The sequence below is a fragment of the Gobius niger genome, assembly GCF_951799975.1.
Source record: "Gobius niger genome assembly, chromosome: 21".
Lineage (NCBI taxonomy): Eukaryota > Metazoa > Chordata > Actinopteri > Gobiiformes > Gobiidae > Gobius > Gobius niger.
This window is the reverse complement of record NC_136872.1, coordinates 2,789,468-2,807,683: the sequence shown is the minus strand read 5'-3', so window position 1 is coordinate 2,807,683 and position 18,216 is coordinate 2,789,468. Positions and strand designations below refer to the sequence as shown.

The 18,216-nt window shown below is 44.4% G+C and overlaps 1 protein-coding gene across 2 annotated transcripts in view; it reads left to right on the top strand.

Moving 5' to 3' along the window:
- efnb3b (ephrin-B3b) overlaps nucleotides 1-18,216 on the top strand; it is a 95,158-nt gene that overhangs the window by 33,403 nt on the left and 43,539 nt on the right. For both annotated transcript variants that reach the window (XM_079579643.1, XM_079579642.1), the window contains exon 2: nucleotides 9,317-9,606. In XM_079579643.1, coding sequence (XP_079435769.1) covers nucleotides 9,317-9,606 — 290 coding nt within the window. The remainder of the gene's footprint in view (nucleotides 1-9,316; nucleotides 9,607-18,216) is intronic.

The following is an 18,216-nucleotide window of genomic DNA, read 5'->3' as shown; positions in this document are numbered from 1 at the left end:
TGTCCGAATCGGTGTTCGATATCGACATTTCCCTCATTTCTCCCCGTTTGGTTGAATGTTTACTCATCTCACGGAGGGAAATAGGCCAAGGTTTAATGCGTTGCTCCCTGAACATCTTGTTTTCATGTCATGATGTTTTGTCAGGAGGTGGAGATATCCTGGAAGTCCTGTAGCTACAACTTCTCTTCACAAAGCCGGCTTCCCCTCACACATTCACTCACACATATTGACACTTATTTGTAAATGATAAAATGACAGAAAACTTAGCAATACTTTTCCCCCCTCATATAGATTACTAAAGGTCAGTAATCTACAGCAGAAGTTTCAAATTGATAATAATGAATTTATTCATTTCCCCGATTGACCTTCAGCGTCTCGCTCATAGACATTATTAATAGACCGTCATTACTCAAAAATAACTACACACGAGGGGGAAATCATGGCGGATTTACAGGCTCCTCCTCCCCAGCTCTGACGAAGCCTGTTCCTAAAAAGGGCAAAAGGGCGGGATCTTCACTGTAGACTCGGCCCTTGCGTGACGTGTAGCTTGCGCTGCTCCAACACTAACAGTCCGACCCTCATTAGTATGAGATTTCTAAAAAACATTGTTACGAAAACCAGCGTGGTCCCTTTAATTGTGCCTAACCCAGCGTTATCACAGGAGCTATATCCAGCTGCAGAAAGTAGAAAACCGGCACCAGGCTTTACAGTTGTTTAGAACGTGTCTAAAGTCTAATGCTATGCAGTGTAAAACTAGCTTGTTCTGCCGCCCCTATATGGAGGTACTACAGCAATGGCGGCCCCTGACGTCGTCGTCGTGAATCTCTGCTACAAGCGGCCATTGGTCTCGCCTTAAAATGGCATTAAAAAGCGTTCCATGTGCTGTAGAAACCCTGCACACTGATATGATCGAGCTCAGCATTTGAGGATGAATTTAAAGGTTATTTCTGGTAAATAAATAGCATCAAACAACCCTTTATTAGCTTCATGGTGATGCTCATTGTAAACAGTCCCATACTTCAGTAAAGGCTCCAGTTCGTTCTGACCGAGTGGTATTTGGTCAAACAGTAATTCAATGTGATAGTGTTGCTATTGGCAGGGGCGCTTCTAGGGGTAGATATTCTCCTGGGCCACCCCAGGTGCCCCTCCACTCAGGGGGGGCTGCATGAGGAAGAATATTAGGGGCAGTGTTTCCTCTTCCACCATCAGTACTACTCTCTCAAACACATCGGCCACACCCTCATTTAAACGCTCCTCATATCAGGGCAGTAGTTTGGCCAATAGGGGAGTTGAATCCACATGGCTCTCATGGGCACAGTTACTTTCAGTAACTCCGGTTCTCTGAATGTGTATGGTATATATAATGGTAAGTATAATTCTCAATCAGCGGTAAGTCAGACATAACGGCCACGTCCAGGTTTCATTTAGTTTTTACTTTAGTGGTTCCCAAACTGTGGGTCAGGGACCAGAGGTGAGAGGATTGTTTTGCTTAGGGCCCCAGGAAGGCCAGCACCGGCTCTGCCTATTATAATGCAATGTTAATCAGCATTTATTATTATGTTTCCTACATAATCCAGTCCTCTGTAATTAGGAAGTCCAGTCCATGTTTGAAACACATCCTGGTCATTTCTACGGTACCCCTTGAGTCGTTCATTTAAACTCCCAGTACCCGTTACCTTAAGGATCTTGCCAATATTCTGATAAAGTGAACTAAACTAATATTATTCACTAAAATCGTCTCACAATCAAACCTTTGCCAGAAAACTAACTGTCCTTTGAAATGAATATTGAAATTTGACTCAGTTTCAGCTTCTTTTTTCATCTGAAATCATTCCAAGTACCCCCCGCCAGTTCAAATACAACAACAAAAAATAGTTTTTAATCTGAGTGGTTTGTTATTACCAGATGATTTCATATTGTCTAAATAAGTGCAGGCTTTGCGATGTGCTAATTGTGACCCTGATAGACTGTTTTTGAAGGTCAGGGGTTAAAAGAGCTTAATAGAACCATATCATTGCCGTGTGGGCGAAACACTCTGTCGCTTTGAGAGGGCCTGACCGCTGAGGGCCGCGGGGGGGAGCGGGGGAGCCGGGGGAGAGGTCGCCTGGACGGACACTGAAGGCGTGTAGGGGTCACCCAGGCCGCCGCGCTTAAGGCTGAGAGAATGACGCCTTCACTGAGCCTCTCCTGTGGGGTCACCCTGCCCCCTGCTGACCCGGCCCCCTCTGCTTTCAGAGTGTGACCGCATAAAGGCCCCATTGTCCCGGGCTGGAGGAGGAGGAAGGAGAGAGTGGTTCTGCAAAGGGACAAAAGCAGTGTCCAGGTTTTCCCCTGATGTGAGCTGACGCTGGAGGACTTTGGCCCATCTCCGGAGGTGACTCTGGACGAGAGGGCGACCCAGGGGGGTTTTTCATATTTGGGATTTTATATCTCCGGGACCGAAAGAGATAGAGACTTCCCGGTTTGTACATTGACACAAAACGACTCCCTAGGCCTCAGGGGAACAGAGAAACATTGCGATGAACATTGGTTAGCCATTGAACCGATCTTTGTCTGACCCGTCACCTAGGACCGGTTTGCCCTGTGAGACCCTACCAGGGGCCCGAAGCCCCCGACAACAGAGCTCCAGGATCATTCAGGTGCTCAAACCCCTCCACCACGTTAAGGTGGTGGTTCCAGGAGGGGTTAGCTACAAGTTTGTTAAATAGAAGTTATATCTCAGTCAATATGGATAGGGTGAATGTCATTTTGAAGCACAGAACATGGAAAATTCAGTCGCTGAGTTAGTTTGAACCTCTTCAATTTTCGATTGCTGTGCAAAATGCAGCTGTTAGCAACAGCATGCTAATGCTAACGACAACTGATCAAAGCTGGGACAGAAACTGTGATTGAATCACCTAAAGCAATAAAGTAAAATCGGCCTCTGCTGGAGTGGCCAAGTATTTATGTTTTTCAGGATTATAGACCAGACATTTGACCGACAAAAATATCAGTCAAACCATTGTCCATTATCTGGTCACTCTTTCCTGTTTCACAGGAGAAATTCCGAAGAGCAAAAGTGTAGGATGTTTTTTCGAATGTCCTTTTAGATCAAGGGTCTCAATCTCATTTGGATTGGGGGCCAAAAATGCAAACCCAGCGTTGGTCGGGGGCCGCAACAGACGAAGTAAAGTTGGTAAAGGTGCTTTTTTGTCCTGCTGCAGTGCAGTAACTTTTCCAGCACATGTGTAGCTGAACTCAAGTGTCTCTTCGCGTTCTGACGTCTCCACCTGTTTCAGAAGCTCCTCTCTCTTTTAGTCTGTTTCTTTGTTGAGAAAAGTTGATAAGTCGTCTGCAGAAGCGCCGCGTCTCCCTTCCCCTGTCTGATGTTTACATTCAGAGACATTGGTGCTACCGCGCGGTGCCTCATGGGAAATGTAGTTCTAACGTGTTTAATGCAATTCACCGGCGGGCCACATATGATATAAAAAATGACCTCACGGCCCGCCTTTGGCCCCCGGGCCGCGTGTCTGAGACGCCTGTTTTAGCTGATTGTCTGTACAGCTCTTAACCCCCGCCTTAACCAACCATTTCCTCCAGTACAGCTTTACCCAAACGTAAGAGCGTCTCCACTGTAAAGCTGTAACGCCTCATTTGAAAGCTAAGACCTACAAAACTGTTTTATTTTTTTCTCATTGTCGCCGTGCTCATGTCACGTTTTCGTCGCATTTTTGACACATGGTTGTGGCTTTTTCATCACTTTAGGGCTTTTTATTGTTGCTTTGTCTCATTTTTCTGTGTGTGTTTTTGTCGTGTATTCACCGGTATTTTGTTGCTTTTTTGTCTCTTGTTGTCATGTTTGCATAGCTTTTTGTCACTACATTATTGTGTTTTCACTGTTTTTTTGCCTTTTTTTTTTTTGCTGTTTCGTTGCCGCAGCCTGTAGGCCAGTGCAATGCCTCAGTTGAAAGCTAAGACCTTTCTGAACTCTTACATACTTGACACCGGAGGAGCCATGGACTTGTTGCTGAACCATCTCCTCCGGTTTGATTTCGCCTCATCCCGATTACAAAGTCTCAATCAGACGCCTTCCCTCCTCCGTCCCCCTCGCTCCGAGCCTTCCAGGAGAAAAAAACAAAACAAAATCACACACCTACATATGCCGCGTATCCCGCAGCCTCCTCTTCTTTGTTGTGGCTCCTCCGGTCCACTTCCACCACCAGCGTTTCGGAGTGGCTGTGCACCTGCCCGGTGGCGCTCGTTTTTGGGCCTCCCCCTCCCTCCCTCCTCGCCTCTCGCTTTTGTGTTCGCCGCTCCGCTCTGCATTGCAGCTCCGGTGTGACTCAGGGCACCATCAGATAGCGGCGCTCCGAATGCGTCACGGTGGAAGCCAAAGGTTGCTTGTTTGTTTGCTTTTTTTTCCCCGCGCGGTGGTTTTGGTTACGGCTAAGGGGGAAACGGAGCCCGTGTTTTTCTGGATGTGGGTGGGTGGATTTAGGCAAACTTTTTTTTTCTTTTTTTCCGAGGTATTTGCAGAGACTTGTGTGGAAGCGTTCCCCTGGCGACGCCCACGGACCCCCCCTCCCACTCTCCGCACCCCGCCATCTGAGCGGCTGTTGTGGTAATGAGAGCGTGCGGCTCGAGCGGAGCTGCTCTCACCTGCAAACAGTGTGTGTTTCTACAAGTCATTAGACACGAGGCGAGGAGAGCGGTGAGGCCCGTCTGTGCAGAGATCAGCCCAGTGGCAGCGCTGTGAGCCGGACTAAAGGAGGAGGCGCAACATTACCATATAATATATATCCTCGTCCTCCATGAGGCGAGAGGAGGAAATATGTCCGTGTCATGGATCCAAAAAGATGGCGTGTCATGTGAGAGTCTGTTTTTGGAACAACAGCAGTTTTTCCATTCAGTTCAACACAAGGCACGCTAGGGCTGGGAGGCTTTTGTCACGATCCGATACGCATCACGATATTCAGGGGCTGATCCGATACGCATCACGATATTCAGGGGCTGATCCGATACGCATCACGATATTCAGGGGCCGATCCGATACATATCACGATATTCAGGGCTCGATCCGTATCACGACACAGTCAGTAATTATGTAAAGTAACATGTTTACCTTAAAGGGACTTGATGCAAGTTGGTCATTTTTATCCTCACTGCTGCCACCTCAGGTCTTACACGTAACTGCAGCTTCTATATTAACCTCGTGCATGACGGCACTTCAGACTTGAATGAACAACTTTTTGAGTGGTTTGGGCTCGTTCTACACTCGGGGAGGGAAATACTTAATTTTAACATTTTTAAACTCCATATTGTCCCTTTAAAATGTGTGAAAAAAAAGTTTGACAGTCAAAAACAGTCACAGACTGCTGTCACTGTAACTGTCAGTGGAAAACGTGATGATACAAACGCCTCCAAACACAAGTATTGAAAGTATTGTGATACTTGATAACGTATCGATACTTGGTACTGCAGCAAAAGTATTGCGATCCGATATTTTGTCCTAGCCCTAAGTCATAGGTAGTTTGCTTTTTTAGCAAATTGGGTTGAAAATTGTGATTGTGAACAACAACAAAAAAACGGTAATCAGGGCCAAAATTAGGCTGAATCAAAATTCAATAAGGAAAATTAGAACTAAAACTGAACTTAAAGTAGTACTAAGTAACTCCTAGAGGCCCTAAGCGGCACTGCAGGTGTCATAGCATGTTGCGTTTTTTACGTATTATGTCCGTGAGAGTAAATACTACGCTGACAGAAAAGACAAAGGGACAGAGGGATATTGTTCATCCAATTACACAATGGAGATCATTATATTCACTCAAACTTGGCTGTAAATACTGATTAAGTGGCGCTAGCCCGCAGTTAGCTTTACCCGTTAGCCTGTTTGCTTCTTCTTTGTGATTCCATTAGTGTGTATTGGTTGCTCCGGTCCGGTGGCAGTCAAGTTGCAATTATAGTTTTCTGGCCAGAGACACCAGGGGGCGATGAAAGCCCCTCCAATCATCCCATAAACACTTGTATTACCCCCAAAGGGACTACGGGAAGGATTTATGAAGGTAAACAAGTTACTATATAAGTTCCATGTATTTTTCTGTTTAAAGCCAGGTGCACACGTGGGGGAAATCTTAGGTTGTAGCTCATAATCGCAGGTCTTAGATCATACAGTGACCGTCTGTGACCGTCATCAGGCAGTGTCTGATATTTGGGAAGGTTCTGAAGAAGATCTCAGCGCACACTGCCAGACTCATGAGCATAGAGGCTTCTTCTCCTGCATCTCCTCATGTTTGCAGCCCTAGTGTTCTTTTCTAAACACACACACATGTTATTTTTAGGTGTAACACAAAAATATCACAGCTCCGGTGAAAACAAAACAGAACAATGAAGCAGTGAACCTTCACAATTTGACTTCAGCTGTGACATGAGCTGCAGACAGACGCTCCGTACAGTACATGAGGTCAGCCCCTTATCTCTCTCTAAGAATAGCGGCTTGACTAGGTTAATCTTATCTGACTTTGTGGAGTGGTCGTTTAGTATTTTAAGCTCGGGTCACTGTGGCACCAGCCGCTCACTGACATGGGAAAAGATTAGCACAAAGTGTCTAAATATAAACAAGCGCGAAATTGCTCAAATCGGCATTTCACTTTGAGGAATAGTGGGCGAACTCTCAAAGGTATGCTCTAATAAAAGGGACCAAGCTGAAGTAGTTGTTTCATTATGTTTTTTGGTGAAGAGGAAGTCCAGAATGTGTCTGGGATGTTTGCTTTGGAATTTCGAGATTCCTCATTCCTCAGTTGCACCGATGTGTTTGCGATTGTGCGTTTCAAAGGCTGAAATGAATCCTGGGTTTAACTTCTGGAGTGCGGGCCTCATTCTGCCGTCCGACGTGATAAACGACCCCGGGAACCTGAACCTTTAGCTCACGTGAAAGGTGTTTGTAATGATGAATAAAATTACGGGTAAAATGGATGGATTTGTCGCCCGCTGTTCCACATGACCCAACGTCTTGGTCTCGTATAGCGTTCCTCCGGCGCTCTCCCCCCGGACTCCGGCGTGCTGCACCTCTCATCCTCCTGACTGTTATGGGAAGTGAAGACCTGTCTGTTCTGCTTTTGCGAGTCAGACGCCAGGGATTGCAGGTCCAAAAAAAAAAGAGAGAAAAAGTGCTGTTCTTGCTTTTAAGGTGCCTGAGTTGTGCTAAATCCGCAGAGTCTCGTGTCATTCATGTTTGTTTTTTATGTTTGCATTTTAAGGCGAGACACGGCAGGTGAAAGTATGGATTTTTCACGCAGTGGTCGATATGGAGATTTTTTAGCTCAGTTTTCAACCTCGACGACCGCTGCACTTTAGTAGCTCCTACAGACTCCTTTACAGTCTTATGTAATATTATGAATATTCAGAGGGATTTTTTTATTATCTAAGGCTGGGCGATATGGACCAAATATGGACCAAAAGTCATATCCCAATATATTTAGGTTGAACATCGATATACGATATATATCCTGATTTTTAAGTAAGAGCTGTGAAATGAAATGTTAATTATTGACTATACAGAGATTAAAAATGTTAAAATGATGTATTTTCCTCCCCCTACATGTTCCAACAATGTCCTAATGTGAATGAGGCCAGACCTGTTCACCACAGCTGCCTCTAAAACCCCCAAAAAGGTGTTACTTCGGGTCCGAATTGCCGTCATGCACAAGCTTAATATAGAAGGTGCAGTTACACGTATGACCTGAGGTGGCAGTAGTGAGTATAAAATGGCTAGCATGCATCTAGCCCCTTTAAGTGAAAGTCAAAGCCAAATATGGGTAGTTTTATTGAAAACTCTCTATAAAATGTAAACATAAACAGTATAACAAAGCTCCGTGTGGTGCACATTTAAATAAAAAAATATCTTAAATAAAAATAGCCTATAAAATTACAGCGCAAATGTGAACTATTTGGATATATGCGATATGGTCTAATTCCGCATCTTATTCAAAAATATATTGATATATCTTAAATATACCCTAATTCCTAGCTTGATTTATTGAGCTTTAAACACACACAAAAAAGAGGCAAAAATTGAGCTTCACTTATGCGTATTAGCTTATTCAAAAACTAAGCAAGATCTAACATTCCTCTGAAATCATCTTTGGTACTAATATGTCAACAAAGTAAAACCATTTATTTAAATCTGGGTCTGTCCATTATTTAGAAAATCATTTTTTATGAACTAAATGAAAATGACAAAACATTTGCAATACATTTTTTTTGTATAGTTTTGTCAGTAATGTTCAGAAGTTTAAAATTTGATATCTCTAAACTATATGTATTTTCCTCCCCCTACATGTTCCAGCCTCTAAAATCCCGCACTGTCGCTCAGAAAGGTGCTACTTTAGGTCTGTGCCGTCATGCACGAGCTTAATATAGAAGCTGCAGTTACGTGTATGACCTGAGGTGGCAGTAGTGAGTATAAAATGGCGAACTTACATCTAGCCCCTTTAAGCATCCATTTTGTTTTTCTTCCCCGAGTAAAACCCATTTGTTCCGGTAGAAATTAGTATGAGAAGCAGGATTCGATCTTTGAACTCTTTCACCTATGGCCGTTAGCATTTAGCCGTTAGCATTTAGCCGCCAAATGTCGCGAATCCCGAATGATCCAGTTGTTTCCGGCCGTTGTCGCCACATTTCGGTTCTGCCATAGCCGAGTCAGAGTTCATTTCTTTGGAGATTTTAAACCCATTTCTCAACAATATTAGCGTAGCCTGTCTGATTCATATTCCCCCTCTTTAAACTTGGATTTGGCTAACTGGACAATCACAAGATGGCGGCCGTATTTGCGAAGACTGAAATGTCCTATTTAGTTTAATATTACAGACCATTGTTAGCACACTTAGCTGGTTGTTGTTGTTGTTAGCATTAGCATTCGCAGGACAGCTTTGTTTTGCCCCCCTGAAAGTTGTGAAGTGTGTTTATGAATCCACAAGACTTCGTATATAGGTTATCTGTTCGCCTTCATCTCATCATACGGTATCAGTGCTCAAATTGCCTTCGCCACATAGCACGCTTGGCTAATAATGTTGTTTTTAGCATATCTACTTGAAGGATTAGCCTAGTGTGAATCTCCTGTTGTTGGGTGAGTACTCGGGTGAGAAAACCCCACCCAGACCGAGGGGGTAACACGCAAAGTCCACACAGACAACGGCAATCCGGATTTCAAACATCTTACCGTGAAGCTAATATGCTAATGCTAGCCTAGCCGTCATCTGTGCGTCTTATCCAAGCAGCTTCGTCAAACCCTTCGGTCCTTGTGGATTGGTATATAAACGTTTTGTCGCTTGTCTTCCAGGTTCCTCGACGCCAAGGGCTACGTGCTGTACCCTCAGATCGGGGACAGGCTGGACTTGATCTGCCCGCCGCAGGACACCCCGCGGTCCACTCCGGAGTACGAGTTCTACAAGCTGTACCTGGTGTCCACGCGGGAGCAGGCGGACCGCTGCGAGGTGATGGGCACGCCCAACATCGTGCTGACGTGCGACGAGCCCGCCCGCGAGCGCCGCTTCACCATCAAGTTCCAGGAGTTCTCGCCCAACCTGTGGGGCCACGAGTTCAAGAGCATGCACGACTACTACATCATCGGTGAGTGAGGGGGGGCTGTGTGCACGAGAGCGTGGGTGTTTCAGCGAGAATCACAACTGCTACAGCGGGTTGTTTAGTAGCAACGAAGCTCTGGTGGATGTTTTGCCTCTTGCTGTGATGTCACTGTAAAGGAGAAGTAAACCGTGGGTGAATCTGGAGTCTGGCCGGAAGCTGGAAAAGAACGTCCCGGTTACATAGGGCCACGGTGGGGAGCTCGGGGGGTGAAGGGCCATGACTCTTTGAATGGTCGCCACAAAAAGCGCAAAGGTTTCATCGAATTCTCCCAGTTCTGTTGCTTCAGAAAATAACATTCACAAAATAGTGTTTATTTGTAGCATTGACGGCAGCGGTTGTGGCTGTAAAGGCTGGTTTTGTCAATGCCAGCCTTGGACTAGAGTCCAATCAGAAAACCGTTTAAGCAAACAAGGAAACCCTGCTTGCTTTTATTTTTGTTGTGCCATTTTAAGTCGTTTCATTTACATCTTTAACACACTCTGGCTTTTTTGATACCAGTCCTTTACCGGTGCTTGGTTTACAATACCGGGACGTGAACAATACTTTTTCCGATACATGTCCCACAGTACGTCCACACGTTTTCCATCAAGGCCCTTGATTTTTGTTCAATTTCAATTTATTTCAATTTCAATTTATTTCAATTTATTAATGGAAAACCCCTTGAGATGACACATCGCGTTTGCAAAGGGGGACCAAAACATCAAACAAATACAACACATCATTTCACAAACAAATAATACAAAACACAACATAATACAGAGAACAAAACAACAATGAAAAAGACACTAGACACAGGACAGTCTTGCTCACACAACCCTCTCCCTTTCCCAGTCTTCTAAAAATAGAACTACAAGCAGTGATGGGGAGTAGCTAAATACTTGTATTCAGAATACATGTTTTTTTCCACCTTTGTTCAAGCTCCGAACATAGAGGCGGGCAAGATAATATCGAAATTGTCATTTGGAAGATAACAACGTTTACAATATCGAGTTTATCTCCAATGTCAAGGAATGTGGAAAAATTGGTAATAAATGTGAAATAAACTGTGAAATTGAATGGGACAATTTCACAGTGTATATACATTTTTACTTACTCTTTTTGTACAGCACTTTGTGATTATATCTGTGAAAAGAGCTTCAGAAGTAAACTTGACTTACTTACTTACAATATTTAAAAAGAAATAGGGGGGGAAATAAGGGAATATTGTTAAAAATTTAAATTTAGTTTTAAAAAATTTGTTTTTGAAAACATTTGGGGTAAATGGGATATAAAATGTAAAGAAAAAAAGGTAGGAAAGAATTGGGAATTGGGAAAGAAATGGGAAAATGTTTTAAGAATTAAGAATTTAAGAATTAGGGGGAAAAGAGTGGAAAGAGGTTTTAATGGAGGAAAATGTGGATCATTAGAAATGGTGGAAAACATCTGGAAACGTCTGTTCAGGACCATGTTTGACGGCACATTTTTGCATATTTCTGATGGTTTGCCACAACATGGCTTCATCATGGTCATCTTCGTCTGAGGGCCGCGCTCTGGGCCCCGCTGTAGACTGCGTGAAGATGTTTTGGCCCCTAACACGGGGTCAGAGTGTACGTAGAGCTGCTTTTCTTGGACATGCTCGGGCTTCTTTTGTGTGCGGGGCTCCGTTCGGGCCCCTCTTCGCCCCCCTCTAAATGAAGGCTTTGACTCCCAGTGCTCTGCGCGGTCAGTGCGTGAGTTCTCAATGACCACAGTACAGAAGGGCCACTGTCAGCACTCATCCGGCGCCGCGGCCTTTAATGCCTCATTTCATGGCCGTGTCACGATGTCAGCGTTTAGTGTTAAAGGTCTCATCATGTGACGGATCCGCGTTGTTCTCCCGTGGAAAAGAAAACACAGACTGGAGCGGCTTGGTTTCATGGTTCCATTCATGTGTGTCTGAGGACTCTGGAGGTACTGAGCTTTCAAATGAGCCATTGCATTGTTTTTTTTATTGAATAGCCAATTTCCGGCCTGATTGATTTAGCTTTGAACCTGAAAAAACAGGCTTTCTTGGTCTCCACACGTGTAGGCGATGGTTTCCTGATCCCGCTCTAAAAAGCGTGAGGGGAAGTTAGTTAAACCTGCCCGGGTTGCTGAGCCCGTCCCCGAGGCTCGGCGCGGTGTTAACCGCTCTTTTAGCAGGTCTCTCCAGGGAGATTGTGTTGAGAGCTCTGAGTTTGAGAGATGTGAAGTGGCCGGGGCACTGCGAGGCGGAGCAGGTGTGAAGGACGGGCAGAGAGGCTGATGAGTGAAGATACAGCTCAGGTTCATACAGCGGCCACGCGGCTTCATCACAGAGACTGGATACTCGCGCTCTTCAGTCGCTGTTGGGTCTACAAGGAATATATGTGCACACTGACAATTATCTCCAATGTCAAGGAATGTGGGAGCAATGGGAGGGAAATGACGAAAACATGTGGGAGAATGTGTAGGGGAAAAAAGGGGGTTAAACGGCTTAAAACGTAGGGACACAAAAAGGAAAAAAAAAGAAAAAAAATGAAATTATATGGTGGAAAATTGGTTAAAAAAAAAAACATTTTAGATTTTTTTTCCATCAATATCGCACAGGCCTAATTGCACAGTATTGTAAGAAGTTTAATGCACTTAATAATAATAACCTTCATAAAATCTCCTTCCACACGCCCCTCATAGAAACCTGTGGTAGAAACGTTTATGTAACTCTTGAAAGAAACTCGTGAGCTGAGAAAGTATCAGACTATTACATGATAATAAAGAAAACATTTAAAGAAACATAAACACTTTCTGAAGCTGCGGTGTTACGGAACCGGATCGATAAGGCGCCGGGATGTCTCAATAAACTCCGCCTCTGCCGTTCCAGAAGTCTTGACTGATAAAAGCAGATATTTCCGGGACCGAAAAGGATCGAGACTTCCTGTTTTTTGCACTGGAAAGAGCAAAGTCAGGGCTTTAAATCAACAGCTCCTTATAGGCCAGCGGTGTCCAAAGTGCGGCCCGGGGGCGAAATGCGGCCCTCAGACCAATTTATGGTGGCCCTCGGCCTCTTGCTGTATCGGTACACGTCACCAGAGATGGACCTTTTTATTTGAAATGTAATAATTCTATACAATTCTAACCGAACAACTAACATTTTATTGTGAGACTGAGCTGGCATGAAGGTTTTAAACTTAAATAAAGGTATGGGGCACAATTTAAACCTCTGCTGGTCGAAGGTTTTGCGGCACTAACTACTGATATACGGCCCTTCACCCCGTATACACTTAAATATGCGGCCCCCCATGAAAAAAGCTTGGACACCCCTGCTATAGGCCTCAGGGGAGGTGAGAAACATCGCAATTAAAATTGGTTAGCTTCAAGTTTGTTAAACACAAGTCTCACTAAACCTCTGTCGATACGGACATGCTGGAGAATTTGTTTTAACCTCCGCTATTGCATTTTTGATCGCCGTGCAAAATGCCGCGGCTAGTAACAACATGCTAATGCTAACGGCAGCTAGTCAAAGCTGGGACAGAAACTATGATTGGGTCACCTAAAGTAATAAAATAAAATGGGCCAGTGCTGGAGCGGCCAAGTCTTTGTTTTTACAGGATTATAGGCCAGACATTTGGAAAAATCGGCCAAAAATATCGTCCGAGCATATCGGCATCGACAATTAACGTCCCAAAAATATTGCCTCAAGTGTCACGTGACTGAAACCCACGTATAGGCCTCGGCCGGCTCTGCTGTGTCGTCATAATAACACGTGCTTGTGTTGAACATGTTTGCCTGTCCCACTCCCCGCGGGGTTTTTAAGGATTAGGGCCCCCGGGGCTTTGTGGAGAGCCCGGTGCCTCCTTTGTACAAAGGCTGGAATAAACAACGTATGAATAATAGAGGAGCCTCCAGCTGAAGCTTTCTCCGGAAGGTTCTGTCTTTCTGAACGGGGGACACTTCAGGAGCAGTAAAATACAATACGAGCGACTTACAGTTACAGGATGGATCTGGAGGGTTTAGGATGAACGATAGAAGTAGAAATGTTCAAACCCCGTCGCCTGGACTGGCCGATATGACAGGTTCAGAGAGATTTTCTGTTTAATTCAGCGTTTTCCACTCATGGCTCCCATTGGTCAACCTCTGTCCTGCCCCTAAGTGAGTGACAGGAGCCTTTAACCAATCACAGTGAAGTGTGACCACTCGCAGGTAATAGAAGCGGCTGATTACACTTGAATGATGGCGGTTTAGCCTCGTCGCCGCCCCTAACATCAGACGCTGTTTCCATCCTATAGATACAGACGGCATCTCTGGAATCGCCCATATATGGTAATTTTTGAAAACAGTTAAGGGGGAAAATAATTTTGTCTAATTATTCAAAAAACGACTGTAACAAATGCTGAATTATGAATATAGTTTTCTACTAAATAATGATACAAAGACATGGGGAGGAGCAAAGTGTTTCAACAGCCCACAAATACATGAATAATGGAGAATGCTAACTTGATGCTACATGTTAGCATCGGGCTAATGCTAACGGTTAGCTAGCGCCAGGTACAACTGCCGTTTTTTCACTTCTACTGAACAATCTGCTGTGAGAAAATATCCATATGGGCCCGATTTACACTTGACTTTATTTATGCGATAAATAAGTTCATATTCCACCAGAAAATGGCTGAAAAGAGTGAAAAATTGTGTTTCTCTAAAGATTCTATTTTCCCCCTCGGCAAAGCCACGCCCCCTTCTATAACGAGATGCTGTCTGTATCTATTAAGGTTGTTACCATGCCGACGATACCACAGGTTTTTAGCTATCAGTGAGTACCTGAACAATCCTTTCCTGAACAAAAAGAACATGACCGCGTTCTTCGGATCCACTCGATTCCAAACGATCAGGCCCCCCCTCGTGGTCAGCGGCGGCGTGAAGCTGCGCGTGAGCGGGCCGGCCCCGGCGGCTTCATCCGAGTGTTCAATAATGCACGGCCCAGCTCTTGGTTTATTTATCAGGGTTAAGAGGACATAAACGCGGGCGGCGCGGAGGGGAGGGTCCGACAACACGCCGCGGAAACACGGCCTTTACAAAGAGCGGCTCGGGGGGGAACGGCGTGTACGTGTCCGCTAGAACGCAGTCATTACACAGAAACATTTACGATACAACACAAGACGGGAATATGAACTGCTACATTATGAAGAAGAGTGTTTGCAGCGATCCAGGGGTTTCACAAAACCCCAATAACGATGTATTTCTCTGATTTCTGTTGTATTTAGAGTTGATCTCAGCCCATTACAAACTCATAATAATGAACTATTACTGAAGACGATGATATTTAGTGAGTGAAATACACTCACTAAATATCCAGAGATGATGACAACAGTAATCCCCTTGTGTCTGGTGTTAAGGACCTTTCATTCAATGAAATGTGCCAAAAACGAGGTCTTCAATGTCATTTAAAAGCATTACATTACATTCAAACTGGCATTAAATACAAATGTATTGGAAATTAAGACATTGCAATTCCCAAAGTTTTCAAAGTAAGTTCATCGGAAATAACCAAATTACTTTTTGGCTGAATTTTCTTTCCCATTTTGCCCAATTCTCTTTCCTCTATCTGATGAAATGTTTGCAAATCTTAAGAAATGAAATATGCGCAGATTTTTTTTTCGCCCCGGGGTTTGTGGCGTTAAAATGTAGTATTTGGGCATTAAAAAAACATTATATTTGACTTGCTTTAAAGGAGATGTGAGGTCACATATGTATATACTGTATATATATCTCATGTACTGTATATATGAGTATGTACTGTGTTAACGTTCATTGTGTCTACTTCTTTTACAATTTAACTTTCAGGGTTTATTTTGTCAGACACTATGTATTTATTTATTCATTTATTTGACAGGGACAGTACAAACATGCTTGTAGCTGATACAAAAACAGTTTATAGCAAGTGCTTATTTTCAACTCCAGTCCCTGGTTGGGCCTTTCTCCACTTCATTAAAATTTTATCTTAAAAACGTACCTATATACACAGTATAAATCATTTACACACACAAACAGTGCTATTTACAAATCTTTAGTTGCTTCAATCTAGCGTCTGACAAAAGGAACCCTGAAAGTCATACTACATCATACATCAAAACTGCACATTTCAGAGTGTCCTTTTATTGTAGACAGCCTCAGGCACACCTGGGAGGGGGATGGATTCTCTGTCAAAGGAGAAGCGCTCGCTAAAGCAGATTCAGTCACATTTGTAGACAACACTTTGGAGAAACGGGTCTATTGTGTTAAGTTTGATGTCTTGGAGTTCACCCCATGACGAAACCGGAGCAAAAACCAAAGCGGTGCGTTTACATGTTGTGTTTGATCAGGACCGCACCGGTCATTTTGATCCGATTGCGGCTGCGTGGCTTCGGTGCACGTGTCCTGTCCGGCGTGTGTCTGCGTTTGCATCACCGCACGTTCACTTTGCAAACGTAATTGTGTGATGGGAAAGAGCCGGAGAAATCCATATCTCCTGAATATTTCACGACGTCTGATTGGAGTGTTCCGCCCGCCAGGTGCACTTATTGGGCTCATGTCCTGCTGGATGAACCTGACGAGCCTGGACTAGCATCTGGCTAATTGTTTTTAGCGTCAGTGCTGCTTACAGGTTTACGATCGCTAAGAATCCAAACAATAACCCTGTATGGTTTACGACGAGAAAGGATGGATGATGAAAGGAAATCTATTTGTAAATGGGGAAAAAACACAGGTACAGGGCTTTGATTTTCATCATCTCAGTGCTCCAATTGCCTTCACTTGTTTTGCCACTTGTAGAACCGGTGAGTAATCCATCAGAACTGTGTTTCTCCTCTTATCCATGCCATTTCGCAGCCTGTATCATCCTTCTTTCACTTTCTGAAACATGTGCTTCTGTGCCCAACACTCACATGGACGTTTGTTCGTACAGGCAGACTACGCAGGGGCCCGTTTCTCAGTCAAATGACGGTGTTATTTAGCCTCCCTCACTCTCTGTTTGGCGAATAGAAGAGGGCAGAGCTGTTGTATTTGTCTCAAAGGGGAGTTGAATCCATGGGTGCGACGAGTTACGTTCAATAACTGTAGCTCTCTGAATGTGCATGGTCTAAAAACGAGTTACCATCAGGTTTAATTCTCAGTCAGTGGTGACAGAAATAACCGTCAGCCACAGGTTTCAGTTCGTTTTAAATGAGCGGTTCCCAAACTGTGGGTCAGGGACCAGAGGTGAGAGAATGGGACCATTTTAAAAAGTGTCGTCCTAAACCCCAGTGTGAAGTAGAAAAATGGTTAGTGGCTCTCGCACAGTGGAGCACGTCATCATGCTCCACTTCTGCCCTGCGCTGCTGCATCTAACTGCTGTTTGAGCGTAAACGGGTTCATTCTTCGTGGATTAGTGTTGGGATGTGTACTGTATGGTTCTGTAGGGCCCCTTCGTGGACTTTCACTTCTAGGGCCCCAGAAAGGTGAGCACTGGCTCTGGCTGCGCGGCATCATTCAGAAACTACCGCACCATGAAGCTACTGGAAAATCCTCCGACCCTTGTTCATAGTTCGGTAATAAAACTCACTAAGGGCCTGTTTATGTGCTCGATGGAGCTCCTCCTCTGCGCACCATTGTCAGCCCTCTGAATTTGCTGAATTTAAATGCTCTGTATGAGGAAGTTTATGTCAAAAGAGGCCAATTTATTAGCCCTGTTTGAATAAAAACCACAAGAAGCATGCACATCAATAATTCATAATTCACAGCCTCTTTTTATTTATTTGGAATCGATAATTAGCACAACAGCCACTAAGGCGTTCTCCACACGTACCCGCATGAGTCAAACAGTTTCTTTGGCAGAATGTGAAAACAGGTGTTCTGCTCGCACTCTGAGGACATTCCTACCAGGAAACCGGACACCAGGGTTCGGTCAGGTGCACAGACCGGGAGAGCCAGGGGTTTTGTTTTCCCCCTACATACCGTAACAGACAGCGTCCTTTCAGCTCGGAGAACTGCTAACACTTGATATATGGCCTGTCAAAACCCTGAGCCTTAGGATCTGGCAACCCCAAGTGTTAGATGGACCAAAAAATATATTTTCCTCCATGTGAACTGTTTTTTTGGATGGATGGATTATTTGATTACACAGATCGTAAAAACAAACTTTAAGATAACGTTGAGATAAGCATCACAAAGGGCAAGTTCTCCCTTTGTATAATCTGACTTTAAAACTAAGAAATGAAGGGAGTAAACTAGCTAAAAATCTCCACATTGCTGCTGTGAATAGTCAAGCTGTTCACGTAGCGATGACAGGAACCTGCAAACATTCCAGCGTTGATTACGTGATCTAGGCCAGTGTTTCTCAAAGCGTCTTATCTTCTCAGAGACGTGGAACACAGCGATCATCACTGTTCTCTATTTGTTGCCTCCCATCCACCACAATCACCTTTTCCCTCTAGTTCCCCACTGCGTTTCCCCCCTTTTTGTTTTCGTGCCTGTGCGCGCTCATGGACGGGGGGCGGGCACCAGCACTTTTAGAAGAATTTGGAGCACGGATGCAGCGGAGAAACTGGGACAAGAAGTCTCTCTCGCCGCACTCGTGTGGAGCCCATTGTCAGGCCGGGGCGTTAGCGT